At 40.7% G+C, this 21,375-nt stretch overlaps 1 protein-coding gene across 1 annotated transcript in view; it reads left to right on the forward strand.

Annotated features, from left to right (window-relative positions):
* LOC109921024 (protein boule-like) overlaps positions 1-17,370 on the forward strand; it is a 122,620-nt gene extending 105,250 nt beyond the window's left edge. The window contains exon 11 of the mRNA XM_048599214.1: positions 17,212-17,370. Coding sequence (XP_048455171.1) covers positions 17,212-17,370 — 159 coding nt within the window. The remainder of the gene's footprint in view (positions 1-17,211) is intronic.
* The last annotated feature ends 4,005 nt before the right edge of the window (positions 17,371-21,375 follow it).

The following is a 21,375-nucleotide window of genomic DNA, read 5'->3' on the forward strand; positions in this document are numbered from 1 at the left end:
ATGTTTTTATATATAAGTGGAAGGCAATGGTAGATAATACCTAGTGGTATTATCACTAGACCATTAACTCAGAGACCCAGGTAATGTTCCAGGGACCTGGGTTTGGATCCCGTGTGGAATTTGAATTCAATTTTTAAAAAGTCTGGAATTAAGAATCTACTGATGACAGTGATTGTCAGATAAACCTATCTGGTTCAGTAATGTCCTTCAGGAAAGGAAATCTGCCATCCTCAGCTGATCTAGCCTACATGTGACTCCAGACCCACAGCAATGTGGTTCATTCTCTGTGCCCTCTAAAATGGCCTAGCAAGCCATTCAGTTGGACCAATCCTAACAAAGTCTCAAAGAAGTGAAACTGATGGATCACCTGGCATTGACCTAGGCACCAGAAAGACAATGGCAGAAACTGCCCTGCCAACACTGCAAAGTTCTCCTCACTAACATCTGGGGACTAGTACCAAAACTGGGAGAGCTATCTCACAGACTAGTCAAGCAACAGCCTGACATAGTCATACTCAAGGAATCATACCTTAAGATATTGTCCCAGACACCACCATCACCATCCCCAGATATGTCCTATCCCACCGGCAGGACAGACCCAGCAGAGGTGGTGACATAATTGTGTACAGTCGAGAGGGAGTTGCCCTTGGAGCCCTCCTCAACATTGACTCTGAACCACATGAAGTCTTGTGGCTTCAGGTTAAACATTGGCAAGGGAACCTCCTGCTGGTTACCATCCTCCCTCAGTTGATTAATCTGTACTTGTCCCTGTTGAACCACACTTGGAGGAGGCATTGAGGATTGCAAAGGCACAAAGTGTACTCTGGGTGGGAGATTTCAATGTCCACAGTCAAGTTGGCTCAGCAACAGTACTACTGGTCAAGCTGGTTGTGTCCTAAAGGACATAGCTGCTAGACTGGGTCTGCGGCAGGTGGTGAGGGAACCAACAAGATGGAAAAACATACTTGACCTCATCCTTACCAATCTGTTAGCTGCGGACGCATCTGTCCATGACAATATCGATAAGAGCACCCACTGTACAGTCCTTACGGGGACAAAGTCCTGCCTTCCATCATGTTGTGTGACACTATCACTGTGCTAAATTGGGCAGATTTCAAACAGATCTAGCAACGCAAGACTGAGCATCCACGAGGCGCTGTGGGTCATCAACAGCGGCAGAATTGTACTCCAGCACAATCTGTAACCTCATGGCCGGGCATATCCTCCAACCATTGCAATCAAGGCAGAGGATCAGCCCTGGTTCAATGGAGAGTGCAGGAAGGCATGCCAGCAGCAGCAGCAGGTACACCTGAAGATGAGATGTCAGCCTGGTGAAGCCACCAAACAGGACTACTTGCACGCCAAACAGCGAAAGCAGCAAGTGAAAGACAGAGCTAAGTGATGTCGCAACCAGCAGATCAGATCTAAGCTCGGCAGTCCTGCCACATCCAGTTGTGAATGGGGGTGGACAATTAAACAACTCGCTGGAGGAGGAGGTTCCACAAATATCTCCATCCTCAATGATAGAAGAGCCCAGCACATCAGTGCAAAAAATAAGGCTGAAACATTGCAGCAATCTTCAGCCAGAAGTGCCGAGTGGATGATCCATCTTGGCTTCCTCCAGTGGTCCCCAGAGTTACAGATAACAGTCTTCAGCCAATTCGATTCACTCCACGTGATATCAAAAAAGTGCTCCAGAACTTACCGCTCCCCTAGTCAAGCTGTTCCAGCACAGTCACAACACTGTCATCTACCCGACAATGTAAAATTGCCCAAGTATGTCCTGTACATAAAAAGAAAGACAAATCCAACCCAACCAATTACTACACCATTAGTCTACTCTCTATCGTCAGTAAAGTGATGGAAGGTGTCATCAACAGTGCTATCAAACAGCACCTACTCAGCAATAACCTGCTCGGAGATGCCCAGTTTGGGTTCTGCCAGGGCCACGCAGCTCCTGATCTCATTACAGCCTTGGTTCAAACATTGACAGAGGAGCTGAATTCCAGAGGTGAGGTGAGAGTAACACAAGGCTGCATTCGACCGATTGTGGCATAAAGGAGCCCTGGCAAAATTGGAATCTGGGGGCAAACTCTCCAATGGTTGGGGTGATACCTGACACAGAAGAAGATGGTCGTGGTTGTTGGAGGTTGGTCATCTCAACTGCAGGAGTTCCTCGGGGTTGTGCCTTAGGCCCAACCATTTTTAATTGCTTCATCAATGACCTTCCGTCTATCATAAGGTGAGAAGTGGGGATGTTTGCCGATGATTGCACAATGTTCAGCACCATTCGCAGCTTCTCAGATGCTGAAGCAGTCCATATCCAAATGCAACAAGATCTGGACAGTATCTAAGTTTGGGCTGACAAGTGGCAAGTTACATTTGCACCATACAAATTCCAGGCTATGACCATCACCAATAAGAGACAATCTAACCACCGCCCCTCGACATTCAGTGGTGTTACCATCACTGAATTCCCCCATTGTCAATATCCTGCGGGTTATCATGGATCAGAAACTCAACTGGCCTCACTACATAAACAGTGGCTACAAGAGCACGTCAAAGGTTAGGAATACTGCGGTGAGTAACACACCTCCTAACTCCCCAGAGCCTGTCCACCATCTACAAGGCACAAGTCAGGAGTATGATGGAATGCTCTCCACTTACCTGGATGAGTGTAGCCCCAACAACACTTAAGAAACTTGACACTATCCAGGACAAAGCAGCCCGCTTGATTGGCATCACACCCACAAGCTTTCACTCTCTCCACCACCAACATTCAGTAGAAGTAGTGTGTACTTCCTACAAGATGCACTGCAGAAATTCACCAAGGTTACTTAGACAGTACGTCCTAAACCCCTGACCACCATCATCTAGAAGGACAAGGGCAGCAGATCTATGGGAACACCACCACCTTCCCCTGCAAGCCATTCACCATCTTGACCTGAAAGTATATCACCATACCTTCACTGTTGCTGGGTCCAAATCCTGGAATTCCCTCCCTAATGGCAATGTGGATCAACCCACAGCAGGAGGACTGCAGCGGTTCAAGATGGCAGCTCACCTCCACCTTCTCAAGGGCAACTAGGGATGGGCAATAAATGCTGGGCAGCCAGAGACACCCACATTGCCCAAATGAATTTTTAAAAATGGCTGGCTCCTTCTAAGCTTGACATTTTGCTTTCTATGAAAACGTGAGCTAAATACATAGAACAGTACAGCACAGTACAGGCCCTTCGGCCCACGATGTTGTGCCGAACTTTTACCCGAAACCTAAGGTCTATCTAACCTCCACCGTTACCTTATACTATCATCCATATGCCTATCTAATAGCCGCTTAAATGCCCCTAATGAGGCCAACTCCACTACCCTCTCGCGCAATGCATTCCACGCCCCTACCACTCTCTGAGTAAAGAACATACCTCTGACGTCTCCCCTATATCTACCTCCTTTCACTTTAAAACTATGTCCCCTCGTAAAAGCTACCTGTACCGTAGGAAAAAGTCTCTGGCTGTCTATCTATACCTCTGATCAAGTACACCTCTGTACACCTCTATCAAGTCACCTCTCATCCTCCGTCGTTCTAAAGAGAAAAGCCCTAGCTCTCTCAACCTTTCCTCTTAAGACCTTCCCTCCATTCCAGGCAACATCCTGGTAAATCTCCTCTGCACCTTTTCTAACGCTTCCACATCTTTCCTGTAATGAGGTGACCAGAACTGGACACAATACTCCAGGTGTGGCCGAACCAGGCCTTTGTATAGCTGGAGCCTAACTTCACGGCTCTTGAACTCAATCCCTCTATTAATGAAAGCTAACACACCATATGCCTTCTTAACAACTCTATCCACTTGGGTGGCAACTTTCGGGGAACTGTGAACATGAACCCCAAGATCCCTGTGCTTTTCCACACTGCCAAGAATCTTTCCGTTAACCCTGTATTCTGCTTTCAAGTTTGTCCTTCCAAAATTAATCACCTCACACTTTTCAGGGTTAAACTCCATCTGCCACTTCTCAGCCCAGTTCTGCATCCTATCAATGTCCCTTTGTAACCTAGAACAGCCCTTCACACTGTCCACAACGTGACCCACCTTCGTATCGTCCGCGAACTTGCTAATCCACCCTTCCACTCCTTCATCCAAATCATTTACAAAAATCACAAATAGAAGAGGACCCAGAACAGATCCTTGTGGCACACCACTCATAACCGAGCACCATGTTGAATATTTTCCGTCCACTACCACCCTTTGTCTTCTAAGGGTCAGCCAATTCTGAATCCAATCTGTCACATTTCTCCCTATCCCATGCCTCCTTACCTTCTGCATGACCCTACCATGGGGAACCTTATCAAACGCCTTACTTAAATCCATGTATACCACATCCACTGCTTCACCTTCATCCACGTGTTTGGTCACCTCTTCAAAGAATTCAGTAAGGTTTGTGAAGCATGATCTACCCCTCACAAATCCATGCTGACTATCACGAATCAAACTGTGCCTTTCCAAGCGATCATAGATCCTGTCCCTCAGAGCCCTTTCCAATAATTTGCCCACCACTGACATAAGAGTAACTGGTCTGTAATTTCCGGGGTTATCCCTGTTCCCTTTTTTGAACAAGGGAATGACGTTTGCCTCTTTCCAATCTTCCAGCACTATACATTTAATTTTCTTTTGCCAAAAAGGAGCAGACGGAGCAAGAACTCTGGGTTACAGGCTTCCAAATACTGCAGAATGCAAATGACTGCTCGTACATTGTTTTGCACATTTTACATGTCAACTTGTATTACAACTGAAAAGTTTCCACTCCTCCTTGATCAGCATGAACATAACCATAGGGAGCAAGTCATACAAATCAATCCTCATTATTCCAGCAGCAGTTTTGATGAAAACACTTTGTTGGAGCAGTATGCTAAACCAACTGCTTTTCAGCTATGCAGAATAAAGGGTGGTTGCTAGGTAATAAGACCTATGTGATAACATGACTGATAATTGACAACATGCAGAGAAGGAAAGCCATGCTGTCATACAAAATAATGTATCAGGATGGATGAGTCCTGCAGTTCTTGAAAGAACTGGTGTCACAATTTGTGATTGTCTGCTCATTGCTGCAAAACATGGCATCGTGGGGAACAGTTCTTGCTGGCAACTATCCAACAAGCAGGTGACTCCAAAGCCATCTGAAGCTTCCATTGTAATAAGCCCTTAGAGAACATTTTCTTGCCTTCGGAGACTTGGGAGACACCTTTCATTAGCAACACTTGATTCTTTGCAGTACATCCAAACTCATAGCATCATTTCTTCAAGACAAGGCCTGAAGACAGTTTCCAAGTATAGCTGTTAGTTTCCTCTAGAACTCAACTACTTTTATGACCATGTCTTGTTTGGAGTAGTTGAAACTCAATTCTGTGCATTCTGATTTGATTCATTTATTGTCATGTGTATTTTGTTGCAAGACACAGTGAGAAATGATGTATGGTGTCAACACTCTCTGGTGTCATCTTAAAACATAAAAATAAACCAAAGTATAGAATATAAAGGCTGAAAAATAAAGAAAAAGTGTTCAACTTTACAGTCCTTCTTGTTAAGTGCACCACCTTGGACCTGGTGACCAGGCATAAGCCCCCTTCGCTGCCACTGGGATGAAAGTCGTCACTCACCACCATCTTGCCTCCATCAATGCCCTCACCACAATGGGTCCTTGTTGGACCTCCCCAGGGCAGATGTCACCAATGCTCCCGGATACCACACTGGCCCAAACTCAATTCTGCCACCACTGAGTCCGCTTTCGACCCACCTCGCTAATGCAGCCACTGCTGATGCTGCTAGGTTTTGTACTTGGGCTCAGACTCACCACCGCCATCTCCATGGATCTACACTGGACACACACGCTGCCAGGAACCCAATCTCACCTCTGTTGTAGCAGTCATGAGTCAGCACTAAGACTGCCTTGTTGATACAGAAGCCACTGGGAACCCAAACTTGCCTTTGCCACAGCCACAAGTCTGTGCTGGGCCCACTCGAGACCACACTGGGCTCACTCATCACCGCAACAAAGCTCTTCAACAAGAGGCAAGTAAAATAAAAAAGAAAAGAAAATGAGAAAAGATGGAATAAAAGAAAAGAAACTAAAAGAAAAGTGGACAGAATGGATGAGCCATAGGCTCAGAAGATCTATTCCACCATCCTTTCAGTGGAAAACAGCACTGTGCAATGTTCCTAAGCTGACAATTCACTATTTAATGACCTTAATTAACTGTCTGCTGTTGATGTATCCACCACTGATCCAGTCCTCTGCCTGCATCCTGTAAAGTTAGTTGGAGTCAGGAAGACATTGGAGAGTCAGTCCAGCACAACCGTGGACCATTTTACCCGCCCATTCCACCTCTGTTCCCACTTCTGTGGGGCCATTGATCTTTGATCTTTCCATCCTACCAGACTTGCTGTGTATATCCAGCATTTTCCATTTTTACTTCAGCTTTGCAACATTCATGATATTTTGCTTTTATGATCCATGAGGATTATGCAGGTTATTGTGGGAGTTTGCTGAAATAGTCATTGCCATGTCATTTCACCCAGATTTGCTGCACAAAATAAGCATACTGTGAAACAAGTAATAAAAACACAGTACTATTGGATGATTTCACACATACAGTCACATTCTCAAATACTGACATTGCACATATAGACTAGAAGTGGAACCTACATTTGGTGAGACAATGGCATAAGTAGACTCTATAACCAGAACAAGGAGCAATGATAGCACTTCATGGAGGGTAAAGTCACACACATAGTTCCATTGTACAAGATTCAGCTGAAGATTTTGATGTAGAGCTTCTCAAGGAAGGCTGGTCATTGTGCTGAAGCAGCAGCCACCTAAACTTCACTTTTGCAATGAAAGCTAAGGCTCTATATTGCAAAGTCAGCTTGCTGTCTTACAGACTTGCAAGGTGTCTCAACTGTCCAGCAATTTGTCCTCGAACAGATTGTTGAGTTGCCACCCTGAAAGAATGACAATTGCTTATGGAGCACAATACTGCTCTGTTCTTTCTCTGGACGATAGCATTAGTCCTCTGTTCCACTGGTGCCCTTGATATTTCCTCTCAGTCAGTCAGTCCAGGCCGTTGCCACCTATGCTGAGATTCTACATACCAAACCTGGATCTTAGGGCCCAGAGCTACTCCAGGTTTTCCGTAAAGGCCACCTACAGGCTCCTTCACTGAAAGTCACCTGCCGACCTGCTACAGCTTTAGGATGGCATGATATAAGTGCATTAGGCTAAACAAGGGTACATGGAAGAGAAGCACTAAGGGAATATGAAAGGGTGTATAGTTGTTTATTTCTGCTATGTAGAATGGTAGCTAGAATTGTATGGTTACAACACAGAAGGCTGTCTGTATCAAATCTCCTCTCAACCTTCTCCACAACAATAACAGCCCGAGCTTCTCCAATCTATCAACAAAAGGAGAGTCCTTCATCCCGTTCCGTTTTCTGCAGGTCCTTTAATGCCTCCATATCCTTTCTAAAGTGTGGCACCATAAAGCTGAACACATTAACCCAGTTGAGGGCAAACCAGTGTTTGAACGTGCAACTCCAGAACATTGTCTGCATCTCCATTTTAAATGCTCTAGCAATAAGGACAGTGTCAGTTTGGTAATTTAATACTCAATACTGTATTGATTGAGCAAAGTGCTGGGAGTTTGAGTTGAGGGGTTTAGGTGAGGAGGTGCTCCTTTGCTTTTTACTTAAACTGTTTCACTTTATAGGAACTGGTTCTAACTCTTAAACACGGAAAAAAGGTAATAGGCAAACAATTCCACTTTTTGGTCTCCAATAGTCCTAAAGTAAGCTTAAGGTAATACGGGGAAACTCACCAATGCAGAGTGCCCATCCTATCATGTGGGAGTGCTGGACACTTAACATAACCAAGATGAGGACACATGCAGCTAGTGTCACTGTCTGCAGAATCTTGAGCTCTGAGTTTTCAAACTCAAGTGTTGGAGTCACTGTGGTGCATCTGCTGGGCAGATGGCTAGGTGGATAGCATATTTAGGAAGGTGGTAACACCACCAGTAGGAACATACAGACAAGTGGGAACTGAGTGAACGCTAGACAGTCCATAGAAACAGGCAGGTAGTAAAATGTTTGCTATTCACTTTCTCATTAGAGTACAACAAGAGCCAGGCCCCTGACACCACAACTGGCTAAGCTATACAGGAGGAAAGGAAGAAGTGCAAAAGAGCAAAACTGGTAGGGGATTCGTTAGTCAGGGGAACAGACTGGAATTTCTTTGAATCGTAGACAACTCCAGGATTGTATTTGCCTCCCTGTGCCGGGGTTAAGGTATCACAAAGCAGCTGCAAGACATTCATTTGGGGAAGGTTGATCACCTAGAAGTCATGTTCCACTGGATGTTAATCATACAATAAGAAGGATCCTGCTTCTTCTTACTATATATGGTCACCATCCAGTAGATGGCACAGTCAGAGGTTAGACAGTAAGATAGAAAATTAGCAACAAAAACAGAAGTTGCTGGAAAAGCTCAGTAGGTCTGGCAGCATCTATGAAGAAAAAATCAGAGTTAACGTTTCGGGACCGGTGACCCTTCCTCGGAACTGGACCTTAAAAGCGTGGACGTGAATACAGAAATAGGAGCATGGGACAGCTGAGTTCCTTACTAAAAAGCTGGTGCATGAAGAAGGGCTTTAGATTCCTGTGACATTAGGACAGGCTCTTCAGGAGTTGACACATGTAAAAGAGTTGCATCTGACCAGAGTAGGGACTGAGCTCCTAACAAAGTATTTCGCCAGTGCTGTTGAAGAATGTTTAAACTAAATCAGCAGGAGAGTGAGAACTAGGAGAAAATATATCAGGGTGCACAAAATTGCACTTAAATATCACTTGAATAAAGAATAGTAAGTTAATTGTTAGAGGTGGAATAAGGGAGAAATTGAAATATTGTAAACTAGTGTTACAGTACCTGTCTGTGAATACACAATAGTATTGTGAACAAAAACAGAAATTGCTAGAAAAGCTTAGCAGGTTTGGCAGCATCTGTGGAGAGAAATCAGAGTTATCATTTCAGGTCCAGAGGCGCTTCCTCAATTCTGAGGAGTTTTATGAAGGAGTATTGTGAACGAGATTGATGAGTTATAGGTGCAGATTACCATGTGGAATTATGTTATGACTGTATCAAATATCTTGTTCAAAGAAGATTAAGACTGGGTGTAAATATTTCTGGATACAAGGTGTCCAGGAAAGCTAGAAAGGAAGGACAGGAATAGGTAAACAAAAACAGAAGTTGCTGGAAAAGCTCAGCAGGTGTGACAGCATCTGTGAAAAGAAATCAGAGTTAATATTTCGGGTCCGGTTCTGTGGAAGGGTCACCACACTCAAAACGTTTACTCTGATTTCTCTCCACAGATGCTGCCAGACCTGCTGTGTTATTCCAGAAATTTCTGTTTTTGTTTCTGATATAAAGCATCCACAGTTCTTTGGGTTTTTAAAGGAGATGGGGTAGTGGTTTTAATTGAAGAGAGCATTTTATTGTTGAAGAAAGGAAATGTTCTGGAGGGCTCCAGTAGAGAACTGATTTGCTTAAAGCTAAGGAACTAAAAGTTATATTAGTTGGAATTAGTAGTACCAATTAGTAGGAACGTTGTAGAGGAAGAAATCTTCAAGGAAATTACATATAGAGATAAAAAAAAATTAGAGTTATTATAATGAGGAGCTTTTATTATCTGAATGTAAAAATGGGATAGTGATGGAGTAAAGGGCAGAGAGGGCAAACGTTCCTAGATTGTGCTCCAGGAGAATTTTCTGCACCATTATGTGTCTAGTCTCAATGAAAGCAGGAGGCAGTGCCAGACCTGGTTTATGAGAATGAGGTTGGCCAAGTAGATCAGTGTCAGTGGGAGATCATTTAGGGACAGCGATCATTGAATCAAAACGTTTAGGATAATGGTCAAGAAGAACAGTGGACAATCCACAGAGTGGAGTCAGAGGCAGAGATCTGACTTTACTGTGGACAGAATGGAGCTGGGCTGGATAGCTAGAAGGTTGGTGGAAAAATCTATAGCTGAACAATGAGCTATTTTCAAAGAAGACGTGGTTCGGAACAGTCAAAAGTATATTCCATCAAAAGGTAGGGCAAAGAAATCCAGAGTTCCTGGATGAAAAAGGAGATAAAAATTACGTTAAAGAAGAAAGAAATGACATTCAAAGCACAGGCTGAACAGCGAAGGTTCAAAAGGGAAATGAAAAAGCAAATAAGAGAAAATAAAAGTGTTATAAAAAGAACTTGGCAGCTAATTTAAAACAGAATCCCAAAATCTTCTCTAGACACATAAATAGTAACAGTGTGGTAAAAATGAGGAATTGAATTTGTTAAAGACCGTAAGCAGAATATGGATGAGTATGATATTAATATTTGGCATCTGTCTTTACCAAGGGAGCAGAAATTACCTAGATTGGGGAGGAAATTCAGTCACTAGAAGGGTTCAAAATTGAATGAGGAGGCATTGGATAAGCTGTCAGCACTTAAATATTGACAAGATACTGGGACTGTATCAGATGCTTCCAAGAATGCTGAAGCCCATAATTTCTTAGTCTTTTTGGTCAAGGGATTCTGCCAGAGAACTGGAGAATTGGAAACATTGTGCTCTTGTTCAAAGAAAATGGGTATACACATAAGCCCAGAAATTACAAATTAGTCATTTAGCTTCAGGAGTGGAGAAACATCTAGGAACAATAATTTGGCATCGAATTAATAATCGCATGGATAAATGTGCATTAATTAAAGAGAACCAGCTGGATTTCTTAAGGGAAAATGATGTTTGTCTAACTTGCTAGAATTTTTTGAATAATTAACAGAGGAGGTTGGTGAGGGTAATGCTGTTGATGTTGTATACATATTGTTTTATTCACTCAAGGAACATGAGCAAGACTGACCTATCCTTAGTTGCTCTTGAGAACATGGTAGTGAACTGCCTTCTTGAACTACCACAGTTCATATGCTATAGATAGACCCACAATTCAGTTGGGAAAAAGTTCCAGGATTTTGACCCTGAGAAACTGAAGGTCCAGCAATATGTTTCCATGTCAGAACGGTGAGTAGCTTGGAGAGAACTTGTAGGTAGTGGTGTTCCCATATATCTGCTGTTATTGTCTTTCTAGATGGTAGTGGTTGTGGGTTTGGAAGGTGCTGTCTGAGGATGTTTGGTGAATTTCTGCAGCACATCTTGTAAATGGTACACCCTGCAGTTGAGCATCAATGATGGAGAGAGTGGATGCTTGTAGATGTGGTGCCAATCAAGCAGGCTGCTTTGTCCTGGATGAAGTCAGGCTCTTTGAGTCTCGTTAGAACTGCGCTCATCCAGGCAAGTGGCAGGTATTCCATCACACTCCTGACTTGTGCCTTGTAGATGATGGACAAGCACTGGGGAGTCAGGACGTGAGTTCAGTCTACTAAATGGTCAATGGTAAGCCCCAGAATGTTGATATTGGGAGTTTCAGTGATAGTAACAGCATTGAATGTAATGGGCACTGGTTAGATTGTCTCTTATAGGAAATGGTCATTGCCTGGCATTTGTGTGGCGCAGATCTTACTTGCAACTTTGAAACAAGAGGTCACAGATTTAAATGGAACTTCCAAAAACTTTTACAGACAGCAAGTCTGGAATGCACTGCCTGGATGTGTAGCAGAGGTAGGTTTAATCATGAAAATCACGAGGGCATTAAATGAATAGAAACAATGTTCAGAGTTACAGTGAAGAGACAGGAGATTCTTTGCTCCAGACAAATAGAGGATGCATTGAGACTATGTGATGTGTAATGAGACCTGTCAGCACTACACCAATACACAGAGTAAGAAAATTAAGACGTTCTTCAAAAGGAGCAACATTTGCAGCATCCTAAAGCATCGCAGCATCAGTCGAACCAGTGCAGGCAGGATTCCTCTATGAACCTAATTTCAATGGAATTAAGTTACATGAGGTCACCTATTAATGTTTTGATGCTGTAGAGGCTAGCATCCCTGAAAACTGACTGTAAATGCAGCCTACCAGTTTATGTTTTTATGTTTTTCCTGTTTAATAAAAGGTAAAGTAACAAACTGGTGGAAGCCTTCATAACATGTAATGTCCACTCATTCAATTATGACTAAGTTTCATGCTAGTATGGGCACAATGGAAAGATTAGCTGTCATTCGGACAACATTGGAACATCATATGGCGCTAAGCCTCTCTACCTTCATTCTTGTAGCTATTGGCTACAATGACTGTCACTCATAGAGCTTATAATGAGGAGTAAACGTATATTTTAAAATATGCCGTATTTACAATTAATTTTCTCCCATGCCTTCTGTGTACCCTCAGATGGTTTGGTTTTCCTTTCCCTCCCACTCAAGTAAAAGTGCTGTCCCAGGATTTGCAGCTGGGATGGAGAGAACCTTTTGGCTTTGGAGCATGGGCAATTAACCCTAGGGGCATTTGTGCTAGAGGACCCAGACATGCTGTGTGTGTTTTATCTGGATGCAAGTTCACCCTCCTCTGTTTGAACTCCCACAGGATTGTGCGTGCATGAACAGTGGAGGTAGAGGAGCTGGACACCTTTTAAGTGTACTGAGACAAGACTTCTGAAGGACTTGTACACAGGCTCCTTCTCCAGCTGAGTGCCTGCTGCACTACACTCTTTTTATGAAGAGTGGGCACTTGGAGTGAGTTCAAAGTCTCTCATCCCCCTATCACTTTGCCATTGATGCTGCGCACCTGTGGATAGAATGATGGAGTGCAGTTGTACGAATAGGGAACAAAAATAGGCCGTTTGCCCTGTGTGTTAATCAAGAATCAATCTACCTTTGCCTCAAAAATATTTAAAGATTCTGCCTTTTGAGGAAGGGAATTCCAAAGATTCATAACCCGCTGAGAGAAAAAAATATTTCCTCATCTCTATCTTAAGTGGGCCACCCTTTAGTTCTAAACTACTTCTAGATTCTCGTACAAAACAAGGCAATGGATGTGGTTTATTTGGGCTTTCAGAAAGCTTTTGACAAAGTCCCACATAAGAAATTAGTGTGTAAAATTAAAGCAAATGGGTAGTGTGTTGAGATGGATAGAAAACTGGTTGGCAGGATGCGCTCCCTCAGTAAGCAGTTAAGGCTGAAGTATTACATGATTTCAAGAATATAGAACTTGGGACTTAAGGGATCAAAGGCTATGGGGGAAACATAGAACAGGCAATTAAGTTGGTTGACTAGCCATGATTATCATAAAAGGCAGAGCAGACTTGAAAGGTCAAATGGTCTAGTCTTGCTCTTACTTTCTATGTTTCTATAATTCGCTTTTTTTATTCTTTCTGCCAAAGTGGACAATTTCACACTTCCCCAAATTGTACTCCATTTGTCAGGTCTTTTCCCAGTCATTTAACTTGTCGGTATTCCTTCGTAGGCAGTTTATGTCTTCTTCACAGATCCCTTTCCTAACTATCATTGTATCATCAGCAAAGTTAGCTACTGTACCTTTGGCCCCTTCATCCAAATCATTTATATAAATTATAAAGCGTTGCAGTCCCAGTTTTGAATCCTGTGACACACCATTTCTGATATTCCAGCAGTCTGAAAAAAAAACCTAGTCTCTGCTTCCCGTCAGCCTGTTAATCTTGTGTCTATGCCAATATGTTACCTCCTTACCATGAGCTTTTATTTTCCACAGTAACCTTTCATGTGGCACCTTATCAAATACCTTCTGGGAGCCTAAGTTTAGTGCGTCCACTAGTTCTCCTTTGTCTACAGCACACGTTATTCCTCAAAGAACTCTAATAAGTTAGTTAAACTTGATTCTCCATTGCAAACCATGTTGGCTCTGCCTGATCACCTTGTACATATCCAAGTGTCTTATTATAATGTCTTTAATAATAGCTGCTAACATTTTCCTATGACTAACGTTAAGTTAACTGGTGTATAGTTTGTTGCTGTCTGTCTCCCTCCCTTTTTGAACAAAGGAGTTACATTAGCTATTTTCCAATCCAAGGGGGCTTTCCCCGAATCTAATGAGTTTTGGAAAATTCAAACCACCACATCAACCATGTCGCAAACGACACCAAACGTTTATTAACCATCACCTATGGGACCAGGAGTGTACCAATTGATCAAAAGGTCCACATAATCAATCTAAAAACACACACTAAGTAATAGAAACATAATGCAGGGGGTATACACATCACTGTTATACTTATAGCTTAAATCACTTAAATAAAAATGCAACTTTAGTTTAAATAAAAATTATTGGCAGAGAGCCTTCTTACTCACACCCTGAACTGACTGCTGCAATATCACGATAGTACAATAAACTTGCGCTATTTTGGGTATATAACTTTTGTCGATTTATCAAGAGTGCTGATTCATGAGGTGCCGGTCAAAAGTAATTTTTGCTGTACTTCTTCGGTACTACACTCTTGGTATTTTTAATTTTCTTGAATTGCTCCCTCTCTTGAATTCCTGATTTACAGCTATTTCCACGATGCTACCTGTACCTTTTCTACCGACTCCAATACAAAATATCTGTTCAGTTTGTTTACCATCTCTTTATCTTCTGCTACTAATTCCCAGGATGCATTTTCTACAGGACCAACACTTACTTTGTTAAGTCTTTTTAATAATTGAAGAAACTGTTTTTATATATTTATGACTAACTTTGTCTCTGATTTTTCCTTCCTTATTAATCTTTTAGTAATTCTTTGCTTTCAGGTTGACACTGAGTGTGCTGAACCTGGGTCTCCATAGCAGTTGCTACCATGTCCATGGAGGTAGCGCGACACGTGTATGCCAGTGAATCCCCCAAAATGGGCACTTAGCCAATTTTTGGCAAACATCTGCCTTCAGTTTCCAGTCTTTGTATTTAGGCAGCTATTCTCTGCTCATATGCCAATCACTGCAAAGCTAGATGCCGAAACAAGAAAGCAGATGGCAGCTGTTTTACTGGATATATTTAAAGAGTGCAACATTACGTATCTACCACTTTGCATTCCAACACCCAGTGCCCAGTAGTCTTTTTCCATAGAAAAGCAAAGTACAAGTAGCCCCAGGTTGCGAACAGGTTCACTTCTAGAGTCAGAACACAGTGTAGGACAGCGGGAAGCAACTGTTCCTTAGTGCAGAAAATGTTTGTATGATGGGTCTTTAAACTTATAACCATGTTTGGGATCGCGTTTGTAAATATGAGTGTTTGTAAGTTGGACATTCTTGAGCCGGGGCCACGTGTACTGCAGATGCTGGTGATATGAAACAAACATTGAGAAAGTTTGCGCACATTCTCTGTTTGTTTCAGTTTTTCTTCATATGTGTTCGCAGTACTACTTCCGTCAGTTTTTCCTGGGACGTGAGCATCACTAGCAAGGCTCCATATGTTAACCATCCCTAATTGTTTTGACCTGCATGGTTTGCTAGTCCATTTGGGAGGTCAGTTAAGTATCAACCACATTGCTGTAGGTCCTGAGTCATATGTGGATCAGACCAATTAAAAGTTTCTAACATTAACCGATATTAGTGAACTAGATGAACTTCTGCAACAATTAGTCATAATTTTCTTCATCACCGTTACTGAGACAAGCTTTATTATTGTAGATTAATTGAATCTAAATTCCACCAGTTGCCATGAAGGCGTTTGAATCTGTATGCCCAGAGCTTTGGCTGGTCCTCTGAATCATTATCCCAGTGACACATATGCTATATGACCATCATACTTCAATGAATTCCTGTGTATCCACAATCTTGATAATGCGTTAAAACTTGTGTATTGTTAAGACAGAAACATGCAATGAGCAAATTTTTTTTAGTCTTCTAAAGGATGTAAGCCTTATTGGATAGGCCAAACAATATTTGTTACCTATATCTATTACCTTTAAACTGAGTGGACTTCATCAGCCATTTCAGAGAGTAGTTAAGAGTACACTATATAGTTGTGGGTCTGGAATCACATGTAAGACAGACAAGATGTGGGTGGCAGTTTTGCGCCCCATGGTTCTATGATAGTTTCATGGTCATCACTGAGACTGGCTTTTATGTATTGAATTTTAAATTCCATCCATGTGCTCGTTGAACTTGAATCTCCAGAGCATTAACCTAGACTGGGTTATTAGTCCAGTGACATTACCACTTTGCCACTGTGTTCTCTTTTTGTTATTATAATAAAAGTGGTGCTAAATCAAGACAAATGACGGCTGGAAAGTTCATTGTACAGCATCATGAATTGAAAGTTTGGTTAAAAGTGTTCATGCATAAGTTAAAAAAAACCTATTGGTAAGCATGTTGAAACACTCTGGCAATGCAGGTAGAACTCCGTGTATGGTGCATGTGCACTGAACCACTAATCCCCACCCTGGTCATGATTTTTTGCCCCTTTGTTTTTGGACATCCTATTCCCACCTCTGGGAAAACAAGGTCCCCCTCCTTAGCAGCAGCTCCTACAACAACCTTCCAACGGCATCTTACATCAAAATAGAGGCTTTTTTTTATCCAATACTGCAGCCAGACAAACAACTTTCAGAAGAGAAACATTTTTAAATGATGCAGCCAAAAAATGTTTGTAACTGGTATAACCAAACTTCCTCAATCAACATTCATCTGAAAGGCCTGCAGCAGCACATAAAGTTCATTGCTGTGCGCCCAAGACCAGTTGCTGAGTCCATCCAATACATAGCCACAATATGTGAATATTTTAAGCAGGTTTTGTTGGAATGCGTTTGCAATACTGTAAGTAACTTAGCCTGAGGTAAGAAAAGAAGAAATTCAACTGAATATAATGTATAACCAAAAATTCTGAATTTGTCAACTTTTCCATGATATATGGTGAAATCCCATTTCATAATCTGTGCTTTAAATAACTTTTATAGGTTTTGAGTGTTGTAAGCATAAGGAAAGTGTTGTAAGCATAGGGAAAGTATGGAAGCAAAAATGCAATAAAATCGTTTTGGAATTACTCACAATTCTATGCTGAAGGTGATTATTGATCAGTTTTGTTTTTATGTCATTTCATTTAAATTCATTCAGAGATCATTTTAACAATTTTAAAAATGAAAACATTGCCATGTTTGATTGTGCAAGTCCTTGTTTTGAGAATAAAGTTTAATTTTGGTTTGGTGTTATAATCAGCTTTGGTTAATAATGCCAGCTTTACCAGAATTGATAATAAACATCGATCCGTATTATATGTTTTGCCTCCAGGAATCTAGATTGCATCCTGTCAGAAGAAATTTTTCCCAACCTCCACCAGTCGGTATAAAACCTCGTTACACACGCAGTCCACATTATCATTTAAGGAAGGAGTATAGAGCAGAAGATTCTATTCTTACTCCACCTTCTTCAACTGAATCTGTTAAGTAAAAGAATTGTAATACCATTGTTATACTGAAACACTTATGTATGAAAGGAGACATAATTGATAAGTCTTAATCTTTGAAAGTACATGTAAGAAGTAATTCTTAAAGATTTACAAATTTAATTGGTTAAATAGTGTGGTAAGCTTAAGTATATAACTAAGGCATCTTGGTTTGTAAATTGGAAAATTGTTATTGTTATCAAACATGCCACAGTTAATATGTCTGAGCATGTCTGCATTTTATACTTCAAACTGAAGAGATCTTGCAGTGTAAGTTAGAACGAGAGTATTTTTAAGAATCATGGCAACAATGTGAATTCTTAGAAGTTGCAAATAATCCAGACCAGGCATAATATGTGGCTGTTGAATACAGAGCAATAGTTATGCTGATTTTGAGAAATAGGAGGTTAAAAATGGAAATTTATTTAACAGGAAGAAGGAAGCAAGCCTCAGCTTTGAGCTTGACTATCGCACCTCTGATTTTTAAAAACTTTAATGTTTACATGTTTTTACATCTTTTCCTTTTTATTATTTGTATTTTCCACATAGATTCATACAAGTAAATTTTCTATCATTTGTGTATCTTTTATTTATATGTTTTGTAATATTATAGTAAATTAATTTACATGGGGTTCTTTTTACCCTTTCTCACTTGATGTGGTTGGGTTACTTAGTGTGTAAGGCTTGAGTAAAAGCCCTAATGTTTGGACCACTTATTTTTGCACACAGTATCTTTTTATTGTGTTGCCTCTTTATACATATCTTTCTAAAATGACATGTTTTTACATAGGTAGGATAAACAATTAATATAGTATAATGTTAAAGTATTACTGTTTATGTGTAGGTTAGTTTGTTAGTTGTAGCTTAGGTATAGTTAACTAATTATTAGAGTTCTAGATGTAAGGCAGATTGGTGCATCCTTACTACTCAGCTGGCATCGTAACATTTAAGTGCATTTATTGTTTTGCCATAAGACAGAAGTATCTGTGACTGCATGTGTTCTATTAAAATAAGTTTCAATTCCACTTGCTCAATACAGTATAAATGTTTATATCAGACTTTTTTTTTTAAAATGGCACAAGCAGGACTTTTCAGTGTTAATTCTGAGACAATGGGGCAATTTAACTGTTCCCACTAAGCAAGAAACAACAGTGTTATAGTTTGCCCAATTCACAGACCACCCTGTTTTCCTTGATCATTCAAATTAATGAAGAGGAAAATTGAGTAGGGTGTAAATTTGGCAGCTGCCATTGATATACATTTCCTGCCCAACATGATCATCACTGCCTGATCCCAATCTTGTTGTGTACAAGATTTTGTAAATCGCATTCTGTATACTGCAGCTTATTTCCCAGTGGTAAATACTGTGAATAATTTTGCATCCACAGATGAAAGTTGATAAGTTCACATCACAAAGGAATCTGTACCTTAGAAGTAATACCTGTAGTTTTGGATTAATATTGGATGTGTTTCACCAGAGAACTCAGTACAACTTTGTAAGTTAGCATTGCAGTTCAATCTTCACAAATAATATTAGTTGTGTTCCAGTTTTATTCAGTACTTTAGATATTCAATTTCTAATATCACATGTTTCCTTCTGTGCTGCTGCAAAAATATCTTTCAGAAGGATTGAAGCTCTGTTATACCAATATCTGGAAACTTTGTAGCTGGAAAGTAGCTTGTAGCTACTTCTACTACTATACTGTTTGAAGTAAGCTAGTCATAACAGTAATGAACTGCAATTTTAAAAAACCATTAAGTAGGTGTTTGCCGCTGGCATTTATCACTGAAAAGAAGCAGAGCAAATTCACCTTTTTGCGTACCAGATGTCTTTTGGAACATGTATGTTCATTGTCTGATTTTAAAAAATGATATTTCCTTTTAAGGTAAGCCTAGTTCATACAAAAATAATGTCCTCCTCCCCAGTTCAATTATTCTGGAAATGAACATTTGGTTAATCTCACCTTTTTATCTCTTTTAGTGGTAAGTGTACTTGCTCAGGGCACTTGATCAAATTTGACTTTCCACTAAATTAGTCATTTTCCCACTGCAACAAAAGTGGCCTGTTCTGTATTCTGAAGTATTTCACTTTCACCATCACAAAAAATTCTGATCTTTCAGAAAATCAGTTTCCTACTTCACCTTTTCATCATTACCTGATTTCTTTAACTTACACAGTTCATCTTGCATTGGACAAATCTTTGTTCTGTTTTCTTCTCCTCCATCATCTACATTCTCAACATTTTACTTGTATTTTGGGAAATTTTAGACTACCTTTATCTGACTTGGTGGTTCTTGTATTTAGAAGTTTTAATTCTTTCACCTAGACATTTAAGAGGGAGGAAGTTTCTAATTCAAGGCTTGGCTGCATTCTGGATGCTACAGTAGATTGATTTATACAGACAGATGGCTGGTTATGGTGTCTTGCTGTCCTCTGGATGGCTTTCTTGCTGTATGTGAATGAACTTAAACTTTTCATACACACCCAGCTGTGGAGTCCATTCACAGTAATTCATTGGCTTTCGTTACAAATGACTGGTTTAGACTATTTCTGATGTTAGGTAGCCAACCACATTTGAAGCCAGCTACAGAAAGAAATGTGCTGTTTCCATTGCTGTTGGCCACCCTAGCAACTGAACAGTGAGATTGATCTTCTCCTTTTTCACAAAGAACACGGATAGCCAAGCAGAGGCAAAAGGACAAAACTTGTTACACCGGGCATGAGCCTGTTCTCACCTTCCCCTTTCCTCCCTTCCCCTACCCCAATCCAACTGTTGCAAGATTTCCAGTACTCCTTTCCAGGGATTCCTTTCCAACAGAGCATGTGCATCTTAGAACCCTAAGAAATGTAAGCCAATGAAAATGAGTTGGGAAATTCAACTATACTTGCAGGCATTGAAATCCTGTAGCAATTTCTTGATTTGTGGCATTTAATTCTGGGCACAGACTTTGATACAGGCTGAGCCTGTGCCTGGCCACATCAGGCTATACTAATAAACCGAACTTAGAAATACAGGAGGTTTTGTCAAGTGGAGCATACTTTTACTGCACCTTTCCTCGTTAGCACCTAGGCAGAAAGGAGGAGAGGAAAGTCCCAGGTTTATTTCTCTGTTGGTTTTGAGTTAGCTAATCCATCAGTGGGACAGTAGTGGTTGCAGTGCTCGGATTAGGGAACTAAAACGTCAGCCAAAATTACTCCCATAGCAATCATTACTGAATGGTAAATATGTGGCTAATAGATAAATTCAGTGTTGGGTTCAATTCTGATATCTTTCACAATTAAAGACCTATCAGCAATCTGTTCCAATGTTCAAACATGAAAAATGATCATTTGGGTGAGTTACCAGATGGCACCTGCCACCTACGTACTGTATCTGAAAATCCTTTAAAATAGGAGAAGGAGAAAGACAAATTGGAAACTGAAGAAGAAGCATATTATAAGAAATGTAAAGAAAAATATGCAAAAAGTACATAGCTTACATTTGATAGATTAATTGCAAGTCAGAATATTTTCTTTTGTTACTCTCTGTTATGGCTTCTCCTTCTCCTCTACATTTTATCTACTATTGCTATCCAACTAGAGTGCAGACAGCGTGCTTTGCTACCTGTCTCTTGTTTTGCCAACTCTAGTTGCATCCTGTTATCTCTCCTGTGATGATTGAGCTGATAAATTCTGAGCCAGTATGTTAAAAATGACATCAAAATCCATCTATTTTAATAATCACAACTAATATATACAATAATTTAGAATTGCATTTTCTATTTAAATGATATCAATGTTAAATAATCACTAATTTTCAATATTTAAATATATATTAACATATACAAAAGTCAGATATCGTTTGTGACGTCATAACACTTCATCATACTTTTACTGAAATTGTATTAAAGACTATCAATATACAGTAGCCAACCAGCAAATCCTCAGTTGTGCCCCTGTTCAGAAATGTGCAGTCCTTAAGCCATAGTTTCTGTGGACTAAAGTTTGTTGTAAATCTATCATTACTCAT

This window comes from Rhincodon typus, chromosome 7, assembly GCF_021869965.1.
Source record: "Rhincodon typus isolate 14 chromosome 7, sRhiTyp1.1, whole genome shotgun sequence".
Lineage (NCBI taxonomy): Eukaryota > Metazoa > Chordata > Chondrichthyes > Orectolobiformes > Rhincodontidae > Rhincodon > Rhincodon typus.